Source organism: Labrus mixtus, chromosome 14, assembly GCF_963584025.1.
Source record: "Labrus mixtus chromosome 14, fLabMix1.1, whole genome shotgun sequence".
Taxonomy (NCBI): domain Eukaryota; kingdom Metazoa; phylum Chordata; class Actinopteri; order Labriformes; family Labridae; genus Labrus; species Labrus mixtus.
In genome coordinates this window covers 14,781,094-14,807,506 of record NC_083625.1, presented here as the reverse complement: position 1 = coordinate 14,807,506, position 26,413 = coordinate 14,781,094, and the positions used below count along the sequence as shown (strand labels likewise).

The 26,413-nt window shown below is 39.6% G+C and overlaps 3 protein-coding genes across 3 annotated transcripts; 1 reads left to right on the top strand and 2 right to left on the bottom strand.

Moving 5' to 3' along the window:
* Positions 1 to 925: 925 nt before the first annotated feature.
* On the bottom strand, positions 926 to 16,539 carry LOC132988118 (RING finger protein 145-like). Its single transcript, XM_061055270.1, has 12 exons — positions 16,373 to 16,539; positions 10,177 to 10,419; positions 9,008 to 9,116; positions 8,522 to 8,613; positions 7,347 to 7,582; positions 7,011 to 7,186; positions 5,994 to 6,134; positions 5,699 to 5,881; positions 5,316 to 5,463; positions 5,044 to 5,166; positions 4,694 to 4,927; positions 926 to 4,600 (listed from the first exon to the last, which is right to left on the bottom strand). Exons 2-12 carry the CDS (start codon positions 10,358 to 10,360, stop codon positions 3,935 to 3,937), a joined length of 2,292 nt encoding a protein of 763 aa, XP_060911253.1. The 5' UTR covers positions 10,361 to 10,419; positions 16,373 to 16,539; the 3' UTR covers positions 926 to 3,934.
* Positions 16,540 to 17,602: 1,063 nt separating this feature from the next.
* On the top strand, positions 17,603 to 21,248 carry ublcp1 (ubiquitin-like domain containing CTD phosphatase 1). The gene is made up of 11 exons (XM_061055255.1): positions 17,603 to 17,744; positions 18,074 to 18,337; positions 18,612 to 18,703; positions 18,865 to 18,950; positions 19,069 to 19,184; positions 19,449 to 19,547; positions 19,923 to 19,960; positions 20,157 to 20,255; positions 20,404 to 20,520; positions 20,632 to 20,759; positions 20,984 to 21,248. Exons 2-11 carry the CDS (start codon positions 18,184 to 18,186, stop codon positions 21,009 to 21,011), a joined length of 957 nt encoding a protein of 318 aa, XP_060911238.1. The 5' UTR covers positions 17,603 to 17,744; positions 18,074 to 18,183; the 3' UTR covers positions 21,012 to 21,248.
* Positions 21,249 to 22,502: 1,254 nt separating this feature from the next.
* il12bb (interleukin 12B, b) lies at positions 22,503 to 25,957 on the bottom strand. The gene is made up of 9 exons (XM_061055254.1): positions 25,826 to 25,957; positions 25,071 to 25,164; positions 24,860 to 24,958; positions 24,548 to 24,730; positions 23,756 to 23,861; positions 23,506 to 23,675; positions 23,038 to 23,198; positions 22,821 to 22,939; positions 22,503 to 22,728 (listed from the first exon to the last, which is right to left on the bottom strand). Exons 2-9 carry the CDS (start codon positions 25,162 to 25,164, stop codon positions 22,677 to 22,679), a joined length of 984 nt encoding a protein of 327 aa, XP_060911237.1. The 5' UTR covers positions 25,826 to 25,957; the 3' UTR covers positions 22,503 to 22,676.
* Between the last annotated feature and the right edge of the window lie 456 nt (positions 25,958 to 26,413).

Genomic DNA, 26,413 nt, shown 5'->3' with positions numbered 1-26,413 from the left:
TCAGATCAGTCGGCTATAGGCCTAAACATTTCAGATCCTAAATATGTTCATCTCAAAGGTAGTTTAAGTTTTCAACACCAAGTAGTCAGACGTGGCTTAAGTTAGGCTATTTATCTTTTTTAAAGTTGAGCCTGTGAATGAATGTATTCGGAACATGGGCCAAATGAGCTTATTTAAGTAGCTCAACAGCTTGACGGATTCAAGGAAACGAAAATATCACTTCGATATTTAACCACGTTTTAGGCTACTGTCTTTCACAGCGACTTTCTCCACTAGCATAGACTACCTCGACACACACAGTCCCGTGTGTGTGTTTACTGTATGTCTGAGCGCGCGCGCGCGTGTGTGTGTGGTTTGTAATGAATCAGTTCCCACTGAGTTTAAAACCAACACAACAGCGCCATCTTGTGTCCAATCCGTCAAATATAACACACATTTTTACAGAAATCCTTTTTTTTCCATTTTTTATTAATTATTTTCTTTTCTTAAAAAAAACAGTCTTCATTTAGGTTTACTATTATTTTACTGTGATTGTTTGAATATCCTCTACGAGACATTGTACCAATTTGCTGTCAAACACAATTAACAACTAAACACAGGCCTTATAGAGCGGGCCTCTCCACCACCGTCGATTCTCCAACACTGAAATTGGTGCAACCACATTGCTAGAGGTCCCTATACTAGGCCACCACTCCAATGTCATTTCAACTTCTTTAAATTAAGATATATCAAAGATATTATTTTTCACTATTAATCTTTTATAAAATGATCCATAATAACTGTATTAAATGTAAAGCCATCTTTTAAGTAACAGACTAAAGACTAATGTAAACACTGGTGCTAACACTGGAAACAAAACTACTATTTCATCATATTTATTATAAGAAATAAATTTAAATCACAAAGATGATATCAAAGCAGAGTCCAGAGTGGATGGTTCATTTATTACTGACATTCATTTTTTTTGTAAAAGAACCAAGGCAATGCCAGGCATATAAAGTCCAAAACCAACCTGGATGCATTTGAACAGAAATTAACTGGCATTCAGAGTCAGGTTGTATAGATAATGTCCTAATCATGTGTGGGGGGGAAACTTAACCAGACAAGAAAATAAAAAAAGAACAAGATCTGTAGGCAATCTGAGAAAGAAGAGCCCTGAACATGACCGACTAACATCAGAGGAAACAGTATGGGGCAGCAGTACTGTATCCTTTTCTTCCAAAACACTCTTTAAAAAAAAGCATTTGGAAAAGACGCACGTTGTCAGAGAGTGCTCTGTAGCAGCTAGAGATTCCATAAGCATATCTGCTTGCTTCTCAAACATAAAGAACAAAAACAGAGCAAATACATCTGGAATCAACAGCTGGCAGACTTCTCTGACAGTTGAATACTGCGATGCATAGTCACAATCAGTTTCCAATGACAGCTATCGCCTCATCGAGTATGTGACAGTTCAATGCTCCAAGATGAAAACAAAGGTTTGTTTAAGATGTTGAAATGTTTTTAACCACTTCAAGTGCTTGAAGTAAATGAAAGTTTATGAGGAATGGAGCTCATGATAAAATGTCATTCAAGAATACGGAAAAGTCCTTATGTTAATCTTTCACAGGAACGTGTGCAAAATACATCAAACTCTACATTTCATCTTTGAAAAATAAAATAAACACAACATTGCTCAGGTTTGATCCTACATTGATAATGTATTCATTCTCAGCCCTGAAGCCAATGCTTTATATGAAAACAAAGAATTCATTCATAGTAATAAGACCTTTAGTAATAGTGGTAGTAATAATACTGTCGAGAGTTAACTTGGGCTTCTCCTGCTTCGTCAGCGCCATGCTGATCCCACTCCTATCAGTAGAGGGCACCAGAGTGATCACACCAGCTTGAGGACGCGTCATACACGCAGGAGAAGCTGTAACACTGGCTGGTCTCAAAGATCAGAAGGCTTTTTCTCCAAAACCTCTCAGTTTGAAGTGTGTCTTATTTCACAAACATGTAAAAGTAACAAAGAACATTGAACTGCTGAGAAGCTTTGGTGAAATCTAGTCCTGAACTTCATTCTATAACAACACTCCCCTGGTTTAATATAGATGTCATAGAGAGCAACATTTCTATACATTACACACAAACAGAATGGGCTGTGTCCTAGTACACAAATGTATCAGAGGGTATTTGGTTGCTGACAGCCTCAGAACAGCTTTGGAGCGTTGCTAGTAGAAATGACATTAGTGCAAAAGAAAAAAAAAAAAAGGCATATGTCAAAAATGAGACACGGGGGTCGGGGTGGGGGAGGGGGTTTAGAGCACAGTGGGGACAAACGTAGAAATGCAATGTAACAGTGGCAGCGTGCAAGCTCTACTTATAAGCGTGCATCAGGACTCTCAGGCATTTTCACAAATTGTAGTCTTTCAATTCAATCCAAAGAACTTCCCCCCCTTTTTGCTGAGTACAGGAGCTGGCTAAGTGTGTGCATGTGTTAACGTATGGTAATAAAAAAATGACTTTCCTATCATACGGCTTAATCTGCTGGTAGAAACATTTCACTTCATGCCTGTGCAGCAAAGGGAGGAGAATGATGGTCCTAGAAATGACATGGGGCTTTTGTTTGATTGGCCAATGCAGAGCTGGATGCAGTGAGGTCATATATAGGATGGAGGGCAGAGCCAATGCGTTTGTAAATCAGAAGATGATTGAGAGTACCGTGAACGAAGTTGAGCGTCTGACAACAAAGTTTATGGCACCATGCCTACACTGGAATACTTTACACTTCCAATACTCAAAAGCTCACCTCAAACACAGTGGCCTTTGTTTCATGTTCATCCCCCTCCTCTCTCTCCGTCTGTCGGCACTGCGTATTGTTCAATAAAGATCTCTTTAACAGTAATACAAAAGTTTGGCGATGAGGAGAAGAACTTTTTTTTTTGCTGGGACCAGCCAACAAATTTGATTCAAATATGGGATTATATGCCAGAGAATGCATAAAACATGAAATGAAAGTTGACCATTGTTCACACTGTCACATTTAACTAGACCACACTAGAAAATCTTCAGGCTTCAGGTCATGTGATGACCACATGAAACATTCAGTCTTTGTGTTTTCACTTGCACACAAAACTACTGTCACCCAACAGTGAAGACTGGAAGTCTTCATCAAAACCACTGTAGAAGTTTGTTGATTCTATATGAAATGTTAAGACTTTGTCACCTTTTTGAATTGTAACCCTAAGTAATAACGTGTCTCCCAAGCTCTCAACACCTCTGAGCCGTGTCTCATTACAGACAGGACTACAGAGAACACCTAAACACTGAAATGTTCAGCGATTAGAGTGACGATGCGCAAAAAAAAGGAAAAATCAGGATGGGAGCCACCATGAAGTGAGGCATATGGGATTGAAATGAGAAGAGCTTTAGGTCTCATATTAAAGTCTAAATCTATGAAACAAGAAAAATAAGTGAAGTGACACTTCAGTTTGATACAGGACTTCACATTTTGTGGACATGATGAAAAGTACCAATTCATTTTGAGATGACATTACCGCTTTCTCCCAAAACAGAAAATAAAAATGTTGAAAGGTGGAAAAAGTTTCACCCACCATCATGACATAATCGAAAGGAAAAGGATAACGGCCACTGAAAAAAAAAAGTTTTTTCATTCTGACTTTTTCACAGAATTGGAAAAAAAATGTGACTGTTTTTTTCCAGTGGCCCTAATCCTCTTCTGTATCATCTCTAGCATGAAATTAAAACACATCTTGTCTTTTGCTTGTGGATATTTTTCTCTTCAACTGGTTATGGAGGGTTCTTGTCAAACTTTAGACATGAGATAGCCAATAGCTCAACCTGTAGAATATAGGCAGAATTTTGGCATATGGAGTGTTCAGATTGTGTATCTATGCGCATGCATGTTGGTCCTTGTGTGTTGTGATGGGGCTCAGAGGCTGCATGGCAGGGGAGACTGTCCCTCAAAAGAGGAGGAGGGCTGTTCAGGCTGTGATGATGGAACGGTAGACAACTCCTTGCTGTCCAGGAGGAAGCCTGGTTGTAGCTGAGGGGCGGGGTCAGGTTCAGCAAGGGTTGCATCTTCCTGGATTGAGGAATGCGAGGACGAGTGGTGACAGACCGAGGGGTGCGTGCCCAAAGTGTCAGAGGAAGAGGAGAAGGAGGAAGACGGAGATGGAGATGGATCATCTGCGAGAGACTCAGATTCAGTCACAAGTGGGGGAAGAGGAGAAGATGAAGAACAAGATGGTGTTGCTGGAGTGTCGAGCGTGTGGGGGGGAGCAGTGGTGTCACCAGAGGAGGAGGAGGAGGAGGAGGAGGTTTCTCTATCTGACATAGCAGGTCCATTATCTCCCTCCTTCTCCTCTTTCCCATTGTCTGTAGAAGCACCACCGTTTTGCTCTTTTTTGGTTTCTTCTTGACCTGCAGGGCTCTGATTGGCTGCAGGGGTGTCTTGGTTGGGGACTGTGGTGGTTGGTGATTGGCTCTTGAGCTGAGAGTGACAGAGGGGACATGTCTCCTGGACATAAAGCCATTTCTTCAGACAGCCAGCGTGGAAGAAATGACTACAGGGAGTGATCACAGCACTGTTCATGTCCTGAAAAGAATTAGAAAAAAAATCCAGCTTTAGATTACTTCTTTTCCATGTCCTCTCTATGATTAAACAAAACCACACAAACCTAGCCCATACCTGGTAGCAGATAGCACAGATGTCGTTGTACTGCTCCAGCTGTGTATTGCTAGCCGTGGGGAGGCTTTTGATCTTGTTTACAGCATCTCTCCTGAGGAGGAAGCTTTGCCAGCCCAGCTGTGCTCTGAGCCACACGTTATAGTACGAGTGGACCAGGATGATGGTGCTGCCCATCACACTCCACTCCCCGAATACAGTCTCCGACACACCATAGCACACCACACACACCGCTACCTGGCAGGGGGGGAAATCAGAAACAGTTACGTTTAGATGACTTCATTTTGTATGTCAATGATGCCACTTTTTTTTGTGTGCCATTATGATACTGTGTGTACATGTGTTAAACCTACCAGAAACTCCAGCAATCTGTAGGTACCGTTGACACAGTAAATAACTTCATCCATGTTCTCCACTGGAGCCTTACGAAATTCCTCCACCATGAACAGCACGTAGATCAGCAGAGTGCCAAGAACCTGGGGATGTTTGAGGAAAGTGTGTTAGCATTTTGGTCTAACTTAATTCATAAAACAAGGTGCAGATGCCGAAGTATCCTCACTGAATTTTTCTCGGTACTGTGTGAAATACAGTTTGGCGTTTAAACTGCTGTCTGCTTGTGTGTTACCTGCAGTGATGTGAGGATGGAGGAGGAGATGATGATGAGAAGCCAGAAGTCCATGTGAAAGAACTGACAGATCATGTAGGCCATGTAGGCTGGAAAGATAAGCAGGAACAGACACAGAGACACAGCTCTGAAGTGCTTCCACAAACTCCTACAGGACACACAGAGCAGGAACCAAAGAGAAGACCATTAACATGTTGAGTAATAACACAAAAATGTCAACTAGTTTTGACCTTCAAATGTGTTGCCAAATTTTTAATTCACAGTGAGAGTTTGCACTTGGCATTTTTCTTTACGGAAATCTGTTTTAATAGACATGAGGTACCTTATTGTTTAAGATAAATCCATTTTTAAATGCTTAGAGACATAAAAATACAACTTCTTACTTGTCTCTGGACGCTCCCAAGGCCAGGACTATGGGGTCAGCTATCTCCAGCATGGACTGCAGGATGGAAGCAACAACAATGAAGAGGATGATGGAGAGGAGGAAGGCTCGGTGGATGACCTGAAGCTCGATCAGGCCGGTCTGAACAGCGAGGATCAGCAGGGTGATGCCTTCTGTCATCCCTCTGCACAGAGAGAGAGACAGGAAACAAACGTGATTCAAAATGTAGCTACAAACCAACAGACATCTTGAAAACACACACAAACACACACACGCAGATATACACTTGTTCTAACCTGTGCATTGTGTTGTCATTCATAAAGGCTCTGTAACCTTGCAGGTAGAACTTGCAGAGTGTGAGAACTCCCAGAGCAATAAAGGAGACGGTGAAAACCAGACCGAGCAGGGAGTACGGTGTGCTGCAACATTCTGCAATACTGAGGACCAGGAGGGAGGTGGAGCAAAAAGAAGAAAGAGATAAGACACCAAACAAACAAAAAAAGTTTTTTCTTTGTAATCTAACTCCACCATAACTGCTGCTATGACGCTATTAGCTGTGTAGCTTGTAACTTGAGTAGAGTCATGTTTTCTCACAAATGTCAACTATTGTCATGTTTTTAAGACACTTTGTTTAGCAGGAAAGGGGAACCAATTCTATTAGACTTCCTGCAGTTCTTTTACCGAGCCATTAGTCTTAGTAGCATATGTTAAAGAACAATTACAAGCCCCTACTGTCAGAATTTGCCAAAAACTCTTTTAAAAATAATCATCCTTAGATCAGACCAGGAGACCTAAAATAAACTCAGTAGGCTGATTTATTCTGAGAGCAGGAGTCTACAAACCATCAACAAACCCCTTGATAGGTAGGTAATGCTGCTATGAGTGGACCACGTAGGCCATTCAGCACATTTTTGCAGAGATATGCAATCTCCACTATTACTGGACGCGTTTGCTACAGATATTAAATCACAGCCCTGAATGACTTATTTTAGATAAATACGTTGAACCATGAACATATCATATAAATAATGTCTTCCTTTTACATTTTACTACTTTAGTGTACAGTGTTTCTGTTTTCTATCCTACATGATTTTGTTCATTTTGATAAAGTTTTAAGACACTGTACCCATACTACATCACAGTTTAATGCCACATACTGGACTGTACAAGGTAGTTTAGTGTGTGGTTTTTCAAACTGTTTTGTGCAGGGCTCACCCTTTACAAAATATCCATGGTGATCAGTAAACAAATGCAGGCTAAAGAGTGAGTCTGTGATGTACAGTGTGTGATGTCCCATGCTGCTTCAGCCTTACCTGGTCAGAAAGAGGAAAAGTAGCCTCTCCCGTGAGGTAGGCTGGTCTCTGGTGCTGAAGTATGAGTAGATCTGCAGCGCAAACAGCAGCAGCCAGAAACACATGAAGAGAACAGGGAGGACTAGCTGGTTCCATAGAGACATACCCAGAGCCAGCAGTCCGTACACTTCCACCACCTGGGGACAGAGAGCGAGATAGAGGCAGAGAGGAGATCAAGGTCATTGGCACAGAGAAAAGAAAGGGATAAGAAATACACCAGGACTACTTTACTCAAAATCTAGTCATACATTTTGAGTAAAACATGCAACATCAGGCCACATAGCTATTTTTCTTCACCTGAGCCAGCTCCCTGTAGGCAGTCTTTGCCAGGTTGTATGGTACCAACAAGTTAGAAGCCAGGAAGTAAATGACCTCCAGGCCTGTGAAGATCATGGAGAATTTATTGATGAAGACGATGGTCTCCAGTGGGACCAGACACAGTCTGGCAACCAGAGGGAGGAGGTGAGCAGAAAAGAGCCAAATCCTCTTGGTCTGCATCACACAGGAACACAGCGTACACACCACCAGCTGACCTAAAAGACAAAAAAGATCAAATGAGGGGACAGAACAGAAGGAATATGCGTAAAACGTCACATATGCATATATGAATCTGCACACTGTAAACAATGTGATATTTTGTGACGCACTGACGTTTGAAAATGTTCATCTACTTTAGAGCTGAAAATAAAAACTTAATGAAAATATTAAGAGCCGTATAAAAACGAACTAAGTCAGCTCCAAAACAAAAAGATGTCAATTTGAGAGACCACGTTTATATTTACAAGCTTTAATCCCCCCTCCCCCCTCACTGTGATATAGCAGTTTGTCTTTATCACTGTATCCGTATCATTTTTACTTTCTCAGGCTTCCACTGTGCAGTGAAATCAGCAAAGTCTATGAAACCAAAGATGAAACCAGATCATGTGGACCCAAGAACATACTGCCCATGTCAACATAGACCACATATCACAGGTAGTAGATGGTGACCAAAGAGTGGCCATGCCATATGACATTAAAGTGATAAGTCCCAGCAATTTTTAGCAAATACTCCATTAAACCTTGTGCTGATCTTTCTCTGCCATCTGTTCTACAGAAAGTTTGAGACACTGACACATGTAAGAGCTACAATTCTAGTAAGAGAGAAGTGTTTTTTCTGTAAACAGAGGATGGATTTATTCTGTAAACGAGACTCAAGCTACAACTTAGTCCGACACCAAATATTACGTCATACTGAAAGTAACCAGGATCCACGTGCAAGAATGAAATTGAAGAGGGGCTAGTGGTCTAGCAGTTAGGTCACACTGCATGTACGCAGGCTATAGTCTTCCAAGTGGGCGACCCGGGTTCAAGTCCCGCGTGACATTTCAAATCGAAAAATTCATCTGTCTATGTTTGGGTTTGTGCTAGATGTTATCATTCCCTGTCATGTATACTACAAGAGTGTCTCCAATCATTCATGTGTTATTTCATACCTATGAGTGCAGTGGTGAATCTGTTCATGGAAAGAGGTTCTAGGTAGACAGGTCCTTCATGGCCAGACTCCAGTTCACTGCGGACATAATCCCTGAAAAAGAGAAGTCAAAAGGCTCCGTTAACAGGTCTGATTATGAATGAATACATACCACTAACCTTTAACTCATCAGAACATGTTATACTGTGCAGTGAATGTCTATAGCACCCTTGCAAAATAGCAATGTTTACAAATCAGGCTTTAATACATCCGACAGAATGTGACCCTTACTGGAAGGACAACCCCAGTTATGGTGAAAGTTTTGTAAAATGTAAATACAAACAGAATGTGATGATTCGCAAAACAGGGAACCCCTAATTTAATTTCAAATAGCACAAAGACAACATCAAATCTTAAAACTGAGAAATTGTATTGCATTTAGAAAATGACATGCTCATTTTGAATTTAATGCCAACAACAAATTTCAACTCTGGAAATCTGTGTGTACCTTGAAACTTGGTGACCAGCGTACAGCAACAAAGCCGTCAGGACGTACAGGTAGAGCTTAACCAGGTGTTGACGAGGCAGAGTCAGGAGCACCAAGCTCAGAATGTAACCTGCGAAGTATTCACCCAGGCAAACACAAAAACACACACACACACACACACACACAGATCCCATAGATGACCATTAAAAATCATCACAGCATCAAGTATAGACAAGTGATACGATATACACTACTAAAAAACATCTTTACTTCATTTGTGTTGACCACAAACTGATTTCAGTCACATACTGTAAACCATCTTCTTACTGTGAATGTACGCTCGTGTGACTGTGTGTGTGTGTGTGTGTGTCACACGTTCCTTATGTCATAGCGTGGAGCTACTTTTGACAGTCAATCAAACAGTCATTGCTGACAGTAGGTTTACTGAGCAACAGGCTACTACTAACTAAAACAAAGTCTAAAAATACACTCTTCGGTTCAGTGCATAGCAACAGTTAGTTTGGTTTAAGGGCCTTTCTCTCAGTTTATTCAGTCTGTCCACTCATCAGCACATACCAAGCCTTTGAGTTCATTAACCGACTGTAGCCAAGTCTGACAGCACACACTCACAAACACAGACGTATAAAAAAAAAAAAAAACACACACACAGGGTAAATCTGCATTCTCAGAGCAGCAAAATGGAACATCAATGAAAGAGCAACTCAGGAAGATTTCCAGGGCAGATTGTCCTGAAATGTGTGTGTGTGTGTGTGTGTGTGTGTGTGTGTGTGTGTGTGTGTGTGTGTGTGTGTGTGTGTGTGTGTGTGTGTGTGTGTGTGTGTGTGTGTGTTAGAGATGGTCATTATAACCCTATATGCTATTTGCGGTAATGGTATTATACATACGAATGCATGTTGATATACCACCATCGCCTTCCCCCCCTCACACAAGCTTGCAATGCCATACTCTCATTTCTGAGCATGAGACCAGAGAAAGATGCTTTAATGCGTCAATCTACGTTCACTTCTCAGTACTTGTAGCTTTTGACTGAATCAGTGTAGTTACCAAGTTTTAATAAAGGTATGGCAAAAATCCTTGTTGCAGAATGTAATACCAGTGTCACTATTGATACCAGTTTACCCCCCACCAACAGTGTGTTTGTGTGTGTGCGTGTGTGATACCATACTGACCTACGTAGTGCAGGTAGAGAGCCAGGTATTTGTACTGAAACAGGGGGTTGTTTGAGAGGCTGGAGCGCTGGATCTTCTGGAAGAAGGAGCTGACGTCCCAGCGGTACAGGACATCCAGCAGCATGATGCTGGGAACTCGCAGACCCACATTTAGGACCGCCTCGACACGGTCCTTCACTGCCATGGCCTTACCTTAGCCTCTGATGGGCAGGCAGAACTGACCACTAAGACGGGATGTTAACACTGCAGAAAAGGAGCGACAATGCACAAAATGAAGATCATGATTTATTCGGTATGCAGTTGAGATATGCAGCAGTTATAAAAAAAAAGATGAGAACAATAAATGAGGGAAAAAGGCAACTCTGCATATATTTAAACTGCCCAGCAACAGCCACTATTTTCCTGCATTTAGCAGATGTGTGGTGTTAAAATCTGCATTCTAATGATGACAAGTGTGGTGCATAACATCTATCTTATAAGCTGTTTTATAGTCAAGGCTAAGGCTTTAAATATTGTATGGGGGGGTGGGGGGGTGGGGTGGGGAATTGTAGTGTCCGGACCCAGTCAAAAGAAACGATCCAGCGCGAGCCGCATGTGTAAATGGATGAGAGGGGAGATGACTACTAGAAGTCAGAGACGTCGTATTTAAGTTCATGTTCTCCTTGTTCAACGTTTGATGTATTGATATTTTTAACATACATTCAGGGAGGATTTGATTTGCAATTTGAATCGTCCTTTTTTTCTTTTGGCGATGGTGATTTTCCTTTGGCGCTGGGTGAAACCTCTTTGGGGGGGGGGGGGGCGCCAAAGAGTTCTCTATGCAGGAAGAACCCTGAATGTACTGGCTGCATAACTTGGTTAAAAAATTATGAGCATAAATGATAATACAGCTTCAGAGTCATTAGCATAGCTGTGATGGTGCTCGTGGGGCCACCAGCACCAGACAAGTAAACCAGAAAAAGAACAGCCCGTAATTCAGCCATTAAACTGCTCTTACCAAAACCTGTTAACAGTCCTTTGCACCAACTTCTGTAACTCTACCTGCTGTTCCTCCATGCTTTTCTTTCTCTAGTAGACTCATCAGTGTGACCAAACAGACCGGCAGTCAGTCAGTCAGACAGTGAGTGTGAGAGCTTGGTTCACATTAAGTCTTAGGGATCCCATTACCTAAATTCTTTATCTGCACTACTAGACACTGTACTGACCTGAATGTTTTATGAATACTGCAGTGTGTACTAGGGCAACAGATTCTTTATTATTGGAGTAATCAATCGATTCTTCTGGCTATTAATTGAGTAATCGGATAGGAAACATTGCATGGTTGGCCATTTTTTTCATGAAATCTCTTGCTTTAGTTAAGAGCAATAGTAATACACAGAAGAAAAAATATGACATGTTTCTTAAATAAACAATTACTTTTTTATTATCACATTTTTTAAACATGTTTTCTTGTCTATCTCAACTTTTACTGTAGTTTTGCCTTTACTGCTCTAATGATACAAATCCCTCTATTGTGGGACTTAAACAGGATAATCTTATCTTGTCTTATTACTAGGCGGCATATATTAATTACCATACTTAAAGTTCATTCGACTGTTTAATGTAAATTATTTACCATGTTGAAGGGATGCCCAACACCTGCTGGAGACTCCTACTTACTGCAATCAAATTAAAATAGCACGAGCAGGGAACTAATTTGAACTTCAACTAAACAATTAATATTTGTATCTGTTACTTTTTGTAAATAATGACATTTGTTAAAAGATAAAATATTTTTTTTTGTGTATGTACACAAACTTCTTGCCACCCCATAGAAGTCAGGGCTGAACCACCCTGGTCAAAAAAATCTGGATTCGCTTCCGTTTGTTGAACTTGTGCGCAAGCACTTCCTACTTTGGCCAACAGCAGGGGGACAGAGGGGGCTACCACAGGGGGGACAGAGAGGGACTCTTTATCAATCAGGTAGAAGTCAGAAAACTTCTCAAGGATTACAATCTTTCCTTCATCGATCTCATCCTCAGTGACTGACACTGGCTCTGCTGAGAGAGCCACGTCCGATTTCATACTATAGCCGCAAAAACATTTCCCGAGGGCCGAGACTGATAAGATTTGAAAACACAGAAAGGCAGATAATAGTGCATGAAGGTCCAGCATACTGTGGTCACCCATATATTGTTTTAAAAGCACAACAAACTCTCTCTGTTGTGTCTCTCTCTCGTTGAGAGTTAGTGTAGCTCCCCCCCGTGTTAAAAAAAATAAACAATAATAATCCATACAGCTCACCAAAGAGGGGACTTTCTTAAAACGAAGAATGATCACAGTGTTATGAAAAATACATGTATTGGTCAACATTATACATAGAGTTTTTTTTATTATAAGAGCAGCATGCTTTACATCACGTGAGTGCGTCTGTCAATTCAAATATTAAAAGTCAGCGGGGAAACAAAAGCTGTCTCTGTATCATAAATGTTTCAGAGAAATATCTTTGAAAAAAGACAATTGAATATGGTAGAAGAAAAGGAAACAGTTGTAAATTCTTCAGGTAAGAGGCTCAGCCAAAATGTATACCATAGCACTGTTTCTGAGACAAACCATAAAGGAGATGTGTCAGTCGTAAAGACGTGTCAGACGAAAAACTGGCCCTAGTAACACACGGGCAAAGCAGAGACATTCATCAGGACAGAGAAACACAGACACTCATGCTCTGCTGAAATCAGACATGAGCACATAAATAAGCCTATGTACATTCATTCACTTACATATAAGTATTTCATGCCTTTGGATAGTGCGCTGTATAGTAGTCTGGATTTAAATTAAAGATTTTCTTTGAATGATCTGATGTTGATTCATAAAATCCAAAGATCGATCTATTAATAGGATATATTCCCTTTCCTCCCTATCCATTCAAATCAGTTCTTTCGTATTTCTGTGCTGTGAGCAGGCTGCAACGTCTGTTTCAGGCTGCAACGTCTGTTTCATCGGCCTTTACATTCACAAACCTGACACAAATGTCTGAGGATCACTGCTTGCAGATGCTGCTAATTCACTCTGTGGATGGCGACTGAGTCATCTTTAAAAACGTAATGACCATTAAGTTAGTTCACAGGACAGTTTTCCAGCTAGCTTACTTGTTGAGTTAATGCGATTGTATGACACATTAGAAATAAATAAAAAACAACTCCCCACAGGCACAACTCACGGCAGTAAAGACGGACCAACAGGTTTCCATTGAGAAGCTAAAGTTAGCTTGTTAGTAGCAGGGATGTTTCGGGTTTTTTTTGGACAGCTGATTGGCGCTAACACACATCATGAGCATCATGCAATGAAACTACATGGACACATAACACTTTAGACAAATGAAAGTTATTTATGATGTCACATGTATTTCTACGGATGACCAGAAGAAAATTAAAGCTAAAAGAAAATAAACTAAATTGAAGACCATTCAAACCAAATTCAAGACTTTAAGGCCTTAATTTGACAATTTCAAATGTAATGTGTTTTTTAAGACTTTTAAGACTCCACTGGTACCCAGTTTACATTCTGTTCACAACATTTATCAAGTTTTTTCTAAAAGTGGTGTAATGGTGAAAGGTAAAGTAATGTGGGAAAAACTACTTTCAGCAAAAAAAAAGAATTTATGAAACAATTAAGACAGTTTTGGAAAATGGTAAGGGTGGATGGATGGGGCAAATAAAAATCATTTTACTTTTGACACTGGAGTTCTGTTGCCACATGAAACCAAAACGTTCAGTCACATTCAAAAACTAATTTAATAAATGTTCATAAGTGCATTATGTAACCCACATATGTTTACATAGTGTAAAAAGCACACCCAAACCAAACCCGGGTAGTTTGAGCCTAAACCTATTCACATTATGACCATTCACAATGATAACGTGTTGGTCCAGTGCCGATGTGTACCAGTATGAGGACTAGTTTCCTGCCAAAAGTAATGACACTGAAAAACTGCAGTGATTCATGCTAAGGAGGTGGAACAAATGACATACAGTTTTACAGGGAAAGACAATTAGGTATTGTTTAAACTACACATGAAAAGGGAATGTAGGGGGTCTTCCCTGTTCAGATAAAACCATTACTATCAGATATCAAGTTATCTAGTTTTAGATTTTGAGGTTCAAGGTTTTGCTGTAACCAGTGTGGTGCCGCTTGCTCTGGGTTTTGTGTGCTTGTGCAGGGTGGATCAGTCAATAAAGTCAAACCCTACTACCAATACAACTTAATTTGTTTGTATACCGAGTTCCTCCCTTCGTTAACTTGTGCCTGCCAGGGCATCATTAAGTGATGCAAGAAACACAATCCTGGGAAAATAGCTTGTGTGGAAAAGAATGAAACTGTAAAGATTCCAAAGAAATACCATAGAGATGTTACAGTTCCAAAGAAGAGATTCAAGTATACAGTTCAGTTCATCATGCAAAAGCTTTATAGCACAAGAACTGATGAAAAAATAGGCATACTTGCATAACCAGCATATTTTAAACATGGCTCCTCAGTTTTTCCACACTATTCGATTTACCTCCCAAATCATTCATTCAGATATTTATACTGGTTTAAAGCACTGACTAACAGTATACACACATGGTTTACCACTAGGGGTGCGTTGTTTATATTTCATCTTTCACAGATTGTGCAATATTCTGCTTTAGTTTAGAACCCAACGTTAAATAAAGTAAGACTAATATCCAAGAATTGTACAATTCAAAATGACAATTGTACAATGACAAAAAAGCAAAGAAGTCAAATAAATTTCACTTCAGACATTCATCCTCAAAACCTTTCATCATCAGGGAGATGCTGACTTGATCATATGGATACAAAAATCTTGTAAATTCATTGTTGATATAAAACTGTCATGCTCAATGATTTGTAAGATTGCACTACTGCAAAGGCCTTTCACAATCAGAGCAGTGGGGGACACATACAGGGTACTATAGGTACTGCAGAAAACATTGAAGTTATTTCTTGGTGTGTAATGTCACAATATGGACAGGGCTGCTTAGGTTCTAAGCTACCATCTGATTAATTGGTGCCAATTAAGAGGTGGGGGGAAAGTTTTTTTTTTTCTTTCTAGAACTAATTAAATCGAACTTAATGTAAAGCAAACATTTGTAATCATATCATCTCAATATCACATAATATAAGTGATAAAATAACTCTTGACAGTTTACTCCATAGAAATCCGAGTAAAGTGTTATTATTTTTTTTCTCAGGTGTTTTAAAAAAAAGTGCATCTTGATCAGCTGGGTATATGTAGCTGGGGGGGGTCTCAGTCTCAGTTGTTCATCACGTGTTTTTCTTTAGAAGGATGATCGTGAAACCTCAAACTTTCCACGTGGAAATTAAACACACAAGTCTCACATGACTTTATATTTTGCAAGAGACTATTTGAAAGTTACCGTGAGTTTCCATTTATTAATAATCCCTGCAGCCGAGGACAGGACCCTGATATCTTACATAACAGTAGATTCACCGCGACAACGACTGGCCACAGAGAGATCACTTCGCAGAATCCTCTCTTATATAACGCGTCCGTCTAGCCCTGTATTTTGATCTGTTGTAAACCATCAACAGATAGCTACAGGGTAGTTTTAAACAATTACTTGCTCAACTGACACACCGGCCCTACCAACAGTATGGATGAGTGAGTGCTGCATTTATTGTGGTACGCAATGAGCTCTGGTAACCCCTCCGTCTCCCAGCTACGCCGCTAAAAAAACTGCAACACTTTGCTAATTAGACTGGTTTCGTACGTTGCAGCTCGAAATATTACAGTCAACCCACATGAACCACTTTTGTTTTATTGATGTGTAACGTTTGCTGACTTGGTGATGTAGCTGTAGCAGCGTATGTGCCGTGTAGTGATGAAGAGCTGCATCAGGCACAGAGCCAACAATTCGTGCTAACGTTGTCAGCTACGTTAGCATCTACTGTCAACAACCCGGATGCCTTAAACACAACAGGGAATAAAATGACAGCGTTTGCTTGTTTCAGAAGCTTGTTTTAGACAACAAAGTCCAAACACATGCACGTAAAGGCAGTCAGCGTTATCTTTTTACAATCTGCAGATTAATATAAACTGTCCCCCCTGACCACAAACTCCCAACTGTAATGCTAGCCTAGCTTAAACATTCTGAACTAGCTATGGCGCCAACACCAAAGAAATAAGAGAACTTACGGTCGAAAGACGAGGATCGCAGTATGTACAATGGTTTCGGGATGCTTTTCAGGTCGGATATCGACCATTTTAACTCGGCACCACCCGAGTTAACGGTCCTCGCGGTGGAAGCGCCTCGCACTCAAAGGATGCGGCCGATCCGTTCATCTCAGCCAGCAGCCATTACCCCAGAGTACCGAGGAAGATGTACTGGGCATGCGCAGTCGACCGTCCCATTAAATCTCTTTGCTTACATGCTTTTTACTTTCTAGCCGGAGGACACGCTATTTTACTAAAATACTTTAACTAATGCTGCAGTGTTGCTTAATATTCTATAACGTTTACTGTAAAGGGGAATTAAGCTGAAGCTGGAGATCCAGTTAGTTTGCCAGCCCATATATATATATTTTTAATGATAATGGTTAGGCTTGTGGTGCTTGCTAGATAGGACTATATTTAGGTTAAGGACATTTGTGATAGCTATGCTAAGTAAGAAAAGCAAATCAAGTTTAATTATAACGTACTTTTCACAGACACATGTCACAACATACAGAGAATGAATATAATCTCAATAATACAATTACCATAATAAAATAATAACAATAAGATAAGATAAGATATACTTTATTCATCCCAGCAGGGAAATGTAGGTGTTCCAGCAGCCAGCATACATACAAACACACAACACAACACATATATACATACATATCCCACCCATACAAAAAAACATGAGCCCACAATACAGTTTGATATATGATATATGCAACTCAGGCTAAAGTTTAAAAGTTTAAATGTTTAATAACAACAACAGCAACTATAAAGAAAAGGTAAGACGGTCACAAAAGCCTACAGTTCACATGTACATGTACAGCAAAGTATGCAGTGCATTAAGTTAGAAAGTCCAACCAAAAATACGTTTTTAGTGTTTTTGATCAACAGGAGGATAATTATTGAGCTGTCGATAAATAAAACACATTGTTGATTTTAGTGGCCTAAGGGTATACATTTAATTTCCTTTCCTGTTTTGTATCGTATCTATGATGAAGCAACTTACATCTATTTTAAGGTTAGAACATAAAATAACCATTGTAATGTGCTATGGTTACTAGTCGGTTCCTACTTCTGTGTTGTTTAGCTTTTCAACTTTTCACTTATGTAGTTTGTATTATTATTATCATTGTCAATTTACTGTTACTTTGTCACTATGGTAACGAAGCTTTTTGTTTCTGACGTCACATCCGGAACAATTTGGGACGCCAGGAAGAGGAGAGTGTGCGCCTTGCTCTGAATGAAACTGAACGGCAAACTTCATTCATTCATTCATTCAGTTATTGAACTTTGGACGAAAATTGACTGTATTCTCTGAGTATAACACGTTATTTTGCTCTTTCAGGTAATTTTACCCAAACCGTGTTGCTAAGTAAGCTAATGTGAGCGAGTTGGCCGGTTACCCTTGCTTGTTTACATTGTTGCTAGCTAATATTAGCCGTCTCATGCTAAAAATATCAACACTAGGGAGGGACAATCACTGTCAACTCTGATTAGGTAGTATTTGGCCGTTGTGCCTTTAATTGGATAGGAAAAACAACACATGTGTAAGGCTTGTGAATGCTTCATTTGCTTACCGTTTGTCGCTATTAGCTTCTTGATAAGTTTTGCTGAAGCTATAGTCACAAGCATCCTGACACCTCTCCTGTTGTTTATCCCCCCTCTCTTTTCTAGGGGTGCGTGTGCATGTTTGTCACTTTGGTGATAGTCTTTTGCTTGAAAGTGTGTGCACGTGCAGCTGGAGCCAAGTGTGTGCGTATGTGTTTGAGCATCCTCACTGTGTCATGTCGGTATCAGTAATCATTAAGTGGGGGGGCCAGGAGTACTCCATCAGTTCTCTGTCTGAGGAGGACACAATTATGGACCTCAAACAGTCAATTAAGACCTTGACTGGGGTGCTGCCAGAGAGACAGAAACTACTGGGACTCAAAGTGAAAGGTGAGAGGCCATATCTTCTGGAGGTAGTGTATATAATACTTGATACTATGATATTGAAACCAGATGAATGATATTTGGCCTTTATTGTCCTTTTTATCTTTGTGCTTATGTTAGCAGTGAGTAAGAAAAGGCTCAAACCATGAATAGCTGATGTTCTGTTTTTTTAATCTTTGTATTATTTATACATCAACTAACGTTTCAATAGTTGTGTTTTGTCTTAACAAATCTCCCTCTTCTCCTTTCGTTGACTTTAATCTTTCAATCTTGCCTAAAGGTAAACCTGCAGAGGATGAGGTGAAGCTGGGCTCTCTGAAGCTGAAGCCAAACACTAAGATCATGATGATGGGTACCAGAGAGGAGAGCTTGGTAGGTGTCAGTGTGACAAAGAAATTAACTGAGAAAGAGAAATAGGACATTACGCATTCACAATATTTCAATGGGCTAAACTCACATAGATTTATTATTATTGTTTATTTGCTGTCTGGCACACTGCAGTGCTAACTGTGAATATATTTTGCTTTGTGAAGGAAGATGTTTTAGCTCCTCCACCAGAGAACGATGATGTGGTCAATGATTTTGACATCGAGGAAGAGGTCATTGAAGTGGAGAACAGGTTTGTGTTACTGTTTTTTATGGGTCTGTGGTTGTATAAATGCTGGATTAGATATATCATGAGTGTAACAACATATATGTCTTTGTTTATCTGATAAAATATTGTTGTACATCTGCAGAGAGGAGAACTTGGCTAAAATTGCTCGCAGAGTAAAAGACTATAAGGTGGAGGAGCTGAACCCTCCCAGAGAAGGCAAGAGGCTTCTGGTACTGGATGTCGATTATACACTGTTTGGTGAGTTAGAAGGACGCAGACATTTGTCTCTTTAAATGGTTTACTAATGGACAAATCACTTTACAACTTGTTAAATGATAGCAGCTAAATGATAAACGACTTTTAGCACTATAATGTATACATCATTTACTTGCTGTTTCCTTTCTTCATGTCTGCACTAACTTTATACAGATGACACTTTTAAATAAAAAGCTCTGACAGCGTGTCTATGCTGAAAGCTTAATCTAGTACATAGAGCTTTCATTGTTTGATTTGTGTGTCTAGATCATAAGTCATGTGCAGAAACAGGTCAGGAGCTAATGAGACCATATCTTCACGAGTTTCTGACATCAGCCTACGAGGACTTTGACATTGTCATCTGGTGTATGTATTATTTCTTCTCTTTTCTTGTTATGAGGTCTCAATTGGACTAAACTGAATGCTTCAAACTCAAAGTGAAAGAGCAGGAGAATGTAATTAAAAGTTGTACACATATTTATGGATTCAAGATTCAAGATTTTTATTTGTCACATGCTCATACAGATGTGCAGTGAAATGTATGGCGACATTTCTTTGAAAGGTCAGCAGTACTGTGCACCATATTTTTTAATTGGACAGCTTAAATAATGTCAACTACTGGAAGCCAACATTATGTGATTTTTATTTTGTATTTATATTTTGGGCCTTTGTTGTGTGTGATTAACTCAATGTGCTGGCAGCTTGTAGAATATACATCTTACACGTATTTTCTCTCCCTAGCTGCAACAAGTATGAAATGGATTGATGCTAAAATGAAAGTAAGGGTCCATGTTTTGTTTGTTTTCCTTTACTTGTCTTGAAGAATCTTAGAATCACCTGTTAGTAGTGGACTGAAACATTACTGTTCTGTACCCCTTTTTGCCAGAAGATGGCAGTGTTGATCAACTTAACATGCAATATTTGGGTTTTGAGGGGAACACACGTTAACACGGCTGCCTGTGCATTTGTGTTTAGGAGCTTGGAGTGACAGACAACCCTCACTACAAGATTACCTTCATGCTGGACAGTGCAGCTATGATCACGGTACACACCCCAAAGAGAGGGGTTGTGGAGGTTGGTACACACACAGCTGATCCTACATATAATATCCTGACCTGTTTCACTGGTGCAGTTACACATATTGCTGATGGAATCAGGTCGGCTTCTCTTTAAGAAGGTGATAGTATTCATGCATTTTGTTTGATGGCATGCACATATCCAGGTGAAGCCTCTGGGTGTGATATGGGGGAAGTACGGAGAATTTTACAGCAGGAAGAACACCATCATGTTTGACGACATTGGACGAAACTTCCTCATGAATCCACAGAACGGACTAAAGGTAGGCGGACGGTACTGTCATCATAACCTTGACCTCTTCCTCTGATTCGTCAGCATTGTGCACATTTTTTGCAGAAGCTTATTTGCCTTCGTGTGTCTTTTTGTGTGTTAGATCCGACCCTTCATGAAGGCCCACATGAACAGGGAGAAGGACAGAGAGCTGTACAAACTGGCTCAGTACCTCAAAGAAATCGCCAAGCTTGAGGATTTCAGTGGACTCAACCACAAACACTGGGAGAGGTATGCTATGCACACATGATGAAACAGTTGTATTAATATAGTAGTGACACAACACATTCTTGTTGCACGTGTCAGAACTTTTTTGTGCAAATCAACCATGCTTCCATATCTAAAATGATATACTTAATGTACATCTAAAAAGACACGTTTGAAATAAAGATTCAGCAAACACTTTTGAATTATCAAACATATACATGTATTTATGTGTGAATTTGTGTGTGAAGGTACCTATCTAAGAGGCAGCACCACTGAAGATGGACTGCATCATCTGTTATGACTTGAAGTCTCTTCCCAGTATCAAGTCCTCACACACACCCACACCAACTATTTGCTACTACAAGACCGTCATTTCAGCCCGTACGCCAGATCCCACACTAACCAACACTCCTAAGCTCAGGACTGAGATGGGCTTCCCATTTTCTATATTTGCATGCTATTTGTCTTTCCCAAGTCATGCACATTTTGTTCCTAATATCATTTGCGTTTTTTTTTTTTTAATAATGGCTGTTTCTACCAGTTAGTGTATTACTGTATGAGTTAAAACGGCTGAAAGATTTGAGACCAACAAACTTCAACGTGCTGACATCAGTCTGGTCGAATTCAGAATTTAATAACAGTCATATCTTGAGAGCTTTTTAAATCTGCTCGGTCTTCCTAATGGGCTGGGTGGTTTTCATCATTTTACATTGTAGTTTGTTTGTCTCTCACTGAAAAGTTGGCATACTTTCCTGTGCGTTTCAAGTACTATGCTATACCAACCAATTGAAACATATAATGAAGTCAACATAGTTTGGGTGACAGGTGACGTCCTCCTCCCCTTTTGTGAAGTGTAGATGTCACCTTAAAGAGACAGAGATTAACCAATAACAAAGGATGATTAAACATTTGGTTTATCATTAAACCTGATAGTTAAAGTGACAAATATGCAATAATCCTTAAACCACTGTGACACTAAAAGTTACTGATATTGAGACTGGTCATAGAGAAATTGGCACATGTTATATCTTGTTCCTACACGGTTGGAGGATCCGTCTGAACGGTTGGAGGAAGTTGTACGTTTTCTGTATACATGCAGGCTGTAGGCACATAAACGATCAGCTTTGATTAGGCGGATGGTAGAAGTATTTTTGTGTTTCTTTTCATTTCCATTGACATACCAGCTCTGTTGCATTGCTGAACACACACTCTTGGATACTAAACAAGATTTCATGAGTTGGTGTTTTGTTTAGAGCTTTTATTGAAAGATTTTGGTTTATAGAAATACTGAAAAGAGAGGTGATGCTAAAAATAACAGCACAAAATGTGCACATGACAGTTTTGTTTTTGGGTAGTTTTTTATTTTAACGAGATGAATTTTTCTGCACTTATTGTCAGTGTTTAGTTTAAGTTATGGATAAAGAAGTGGAAGGGTTGTTGGAGCATGTGCAGCATCTGAAGCTCTTGGAAACATCAGGGATGTGATTTTTCAGATTTCGTCAGGTTTACAGTTCTCTCTTAAATTAAATTCCTTTCATTTCTATGGATGATCTCTTGAGATCTGCCTTTTAGTGTTTCCATCATCACATCCCTGACATCCTGGCTGTAAATATGACAATAAATCTCTTTTGTAACTAAGTTGCCTATGTTGTTGTTTATTGTTCCTTATGTTCATATTTACAGTATTTCATTGCAACCATCTCTGTATTTGAAATACATATACATATATATATATATATATAATAATCAAGTCATTCAAAGGCACAATGATATTACAAATATTTGCTTTATTGATAACTTTAGTTCCAATTACAACATTATGGATGATCAATAAATACTGTACATGTACATATTCACTGCCAAAGTCCAGCTTTGATTTCTAAATATTTTGAAAACTTTAAAAAGAGGACTTCCAGAAAACATTGTTGTTCTCTTCTTTCCTTATGGCTGCAGTCCAGTATCAGAAGAGCACTTCACTTCATGTTTGTTCACTCTGCAGACAGACAGGTTGGACAGAATCAGTACTGATGAATTATTTGAATGAAATAAGATGACTCGTACAAATGGATTGAGAAATAAACTCACTTGCAACTGCTCCATTGGTTGAATGGCCCGTTGGTGATCTTGTCCTGAGCTTTCACACAGAAAACAAACTTCTTGACTTTGACTCTGACCTCGTACTGAGTCTGCTCAGTGGCTGTGTTCTGCAGAAGAGGAATGTGATTAGAAAGAAGGCAGACAAATGTAGCTATAGTTGTGACTTTAAACTGTTCTCCTGTAAACTATGCATGATTTGATTTACCACTAAGGGCTCCATACTGCTGCAGTCATGACCACTGGGGACCACCTTAACCTGGAACTGCAGGGGAAAGAATGCGCAGGGCTTATCCCAGGTCTCTGGATAGCCCCAGCTGAACACCTTCATGTCACTGGTGTGCAGGTTGGGGAGGTTTGCCGGCCTCACTGAAAGGGTGAGGAAACAACACAGTGTTTGTTTAAGTATTCGCATCACCAGTAGGTCAAAAAGTACTTGCAAAATGTACAAGAAGAGCAACTATTTAAACTTCTTCTGACACATGTTTTATGTTAACTGCTACATTCATAATATACCAAAGAACTGAAAAACAAACCAGAACCATAACTGTGGTAGCCTAAGGCAGACATACAACCATATAGGAAAACTGAGTAAATGAAATGTATGGATGCACATCTTCTAAGGGCTTCCATTTAAAACTTATTTAAGCAGAAATATTAAAAAACAGTTACTCACCGATGTCTCTCAGGAAAAAGGTCTTGGTGTGTTTCTCCAGGAGAGAATAACTGCGTATGTAAACAGTCAGGGAAATGCTGTGCTGTTCCTCACTGATTCGGCATATCGTGTCATTGCAGTGGACTCCTGATCCATTAGCATCCAGCACACAGGGAATATTTTTCAGATCACTGTGTACAAGACAAACTGGTTAGCACAAATACTACCTACAACAGAATACAGTCAATCATTAGTGTTTTTCTGTCCTCACCGCTCAGCCGTCACCAGGAGCACAGCGGCCATGGGTCTGTTAGTTGATCTTGTCCAGGTGCAGTGAAAGGAGCCTTTATAGTTAGGAGCTGAACAGTGGATGTGACCTAGAGGAACAGAAATACGGTCAGTGTCTCCCTATGTTTGTGTTATATGTTCTGGTGAGCTATTTCATTCTTTATTTTGTGTGTCAGAGGGCTTCATTTGGAAGGTCCCCGCATTTAAAGATGGATAAACTGAGGAGTAACTGAGGATTATAAATTGAGGAGAAAATTGCAAAACGTATATTTAGATGAAATCTGACACAAGAAAACTGTCTGAGTCAGGATGGTGTTTTTCAGTACAAAGAGAATTAGAGCTTTCTCAGGTTTTCACATTTTTGAAAGGTGGAAAGAAGGCCAAATCAAATGAAAGAATGTCCATGAATAAAACAAAAACACACGCAGTTTTGGAACTATTTCTAGTTCTCTTTTGCCGACCACTTTGGTTCCTTTTCTGCAATCATGTTATTCTTTTGTTTCCTCCTCTTCAATTGCATCTCTTCCCTCCCTTCTAGTTCTCCTAATTCTTTACTTATCCTTTGTATGTCTTCTGCTTTTTGGGCCACAGTCCCCTTCCTTTGTCAATTTTTATTGTCTTCTACTCTGACCATCTTTCTTATCTCAGCGTTGTTGAGACATCCATCCCGAGTCCCCAGGTCTGACAACAACACACATCTTGATCTCTCTGTCAACTTTTTCTCCTGTTGTGTTCCCTTTTTGGTCTTTCTGTGGTCTCATCTTTCTTCTCTTACCTCCTTTGGGGGATTTTTCCTGCAGTATGATACTCCTGTTGTCTCGTTCTGGTTGGACCAGGATCGTGGTGTGGTTGAGGTACCGTCCGTCTGGGCTCTGGTGACAACTGTAGTTTCCTCCTCTCAACTCCACCACCAGGACTTTGACATGGTTCCCCTGTAGAGCTGGTTTAAGCTCCACGCCTGAGATGAAGACATGTGACACTGACTTCACACTTCACGCTTCAAAGGTTTATCAAAACACAGAGACAATTCCACATCTGAGGGAAGAATAGATTGTAGAGGTAGTATCAAAAGGAACACTTGTTTTACCGTTTTCCTTCCAAAACACAGGCTGGTTTTGATAAGCTTCTCCACAGGTCAGATTAACATACACCCTGCCCCTAATATAAGGCACCATCAGGACCAGAACTAGATTTCAAACAGACAAAAAACACACAGTGATTATTTACTGTATGAAAATTACGTGAAGGTAAATGGAAAGGCAGATGAATATTTAGTTGTAATCAGAGTGGTTACCAACCATTATCCATGAGGGACTCAATTTTCGGCTGGTTGCTGTCAGTATTGGCGTAGCACAGAGCAGCACCCAGGAACAGAAGGAACAATGGACGCATCTGGAAGAAAGAAGTATAAGTAAGCATGTTCCAAATACTGGAGTCACCCTCTGGTTATTATGTCCTATAAAAATGAAATTCTTTATGATGCAAAAATATGACAGTTCAATAATACAAAAAATCAATTAAAGTTTTAAAAGTTTGTAAAATGACATGGAGCTATAATCCTGAGATACATTTCATAAGGATATATAGTGCATTGTTTAATATTAAGTCTTCCAAATTCAAGACAAGCAAAGGTTCTCATTCTGTTTGTCCCTTGAACACATCAAAATAAGTAATGTGTAAAAATAATGGTTTTGATTTTAACAAACTGTGACAAGTCCAACTGAAGACTTTTTCTTGGTTTGATTTGATTAATATACAGGGACTCTGAAAAAGTTAAATAAAACTGTTATAAAAGTGTAAACAAAAACATTTTGTTAAAGATTCCTAAAATTAAACATGAGATGAAAGTATTTGACGCACTTGAGTAAAATGATGCTGTAAGGATTCTTGTTCAAGGCACTCATCATAATCAACTGTGTTTAGCTGCTACTTAAAAAATGAGTCTCTGGATAAAGTTATCAACTAATTTTGAGAGTTTTTTTCTTTAAATAATATTTCTAGTGAATACACACAAGAGGAAGAAACAAAAATGAACGAGTTCAAAAGATCTCACCTTGAAACGAGACGTGATCCTGAGTTTAAAACTACACGTTGAGCTTTAAAGTAGAAATTAGTTGACTGCCTGAGGTGTCTTCAGTTCGTCTGCTTGAACTCAGCATGCTGTTGCTGTATTTATGTCTGACTGAAGAAGAAGAAGGGTAAAAAAAAAAAAACCCAACAAGAGGAACTACCTCACTGTGATAGTGTGTGGCTTTTTTTTTTTTAACCTGAGAGAGTTTGTAAGTTATGTAAGAGTGATGGTTTACAGCAGCCGGTGGAAACAACAGAAGGCATTATGACCACTTTTTGTCCCACTTGATTTTCAGCGTCACAAGGAAGATGACAAAAGCTGAGAACAATAGTTCTCTTCTCATTTGACCATTTTCCAATGTGAAAATGTGTGAATGCTTGTGCAGTTGAACTGACCATCATAGAGGAAGTCAGGGCTACACAAGTGTCATAAACCTATTAGAAAAAGGAAGTGTTTCAAGTGTCTACTTGATGTTGTGGTGAGTTCTCAGGAATAATAATAATTAAAAAAAAGGTGAAGTGTTTAACACCTCTGTGGAAGTGTGAGAGGGAATAAAGTCACAGCTGGGAT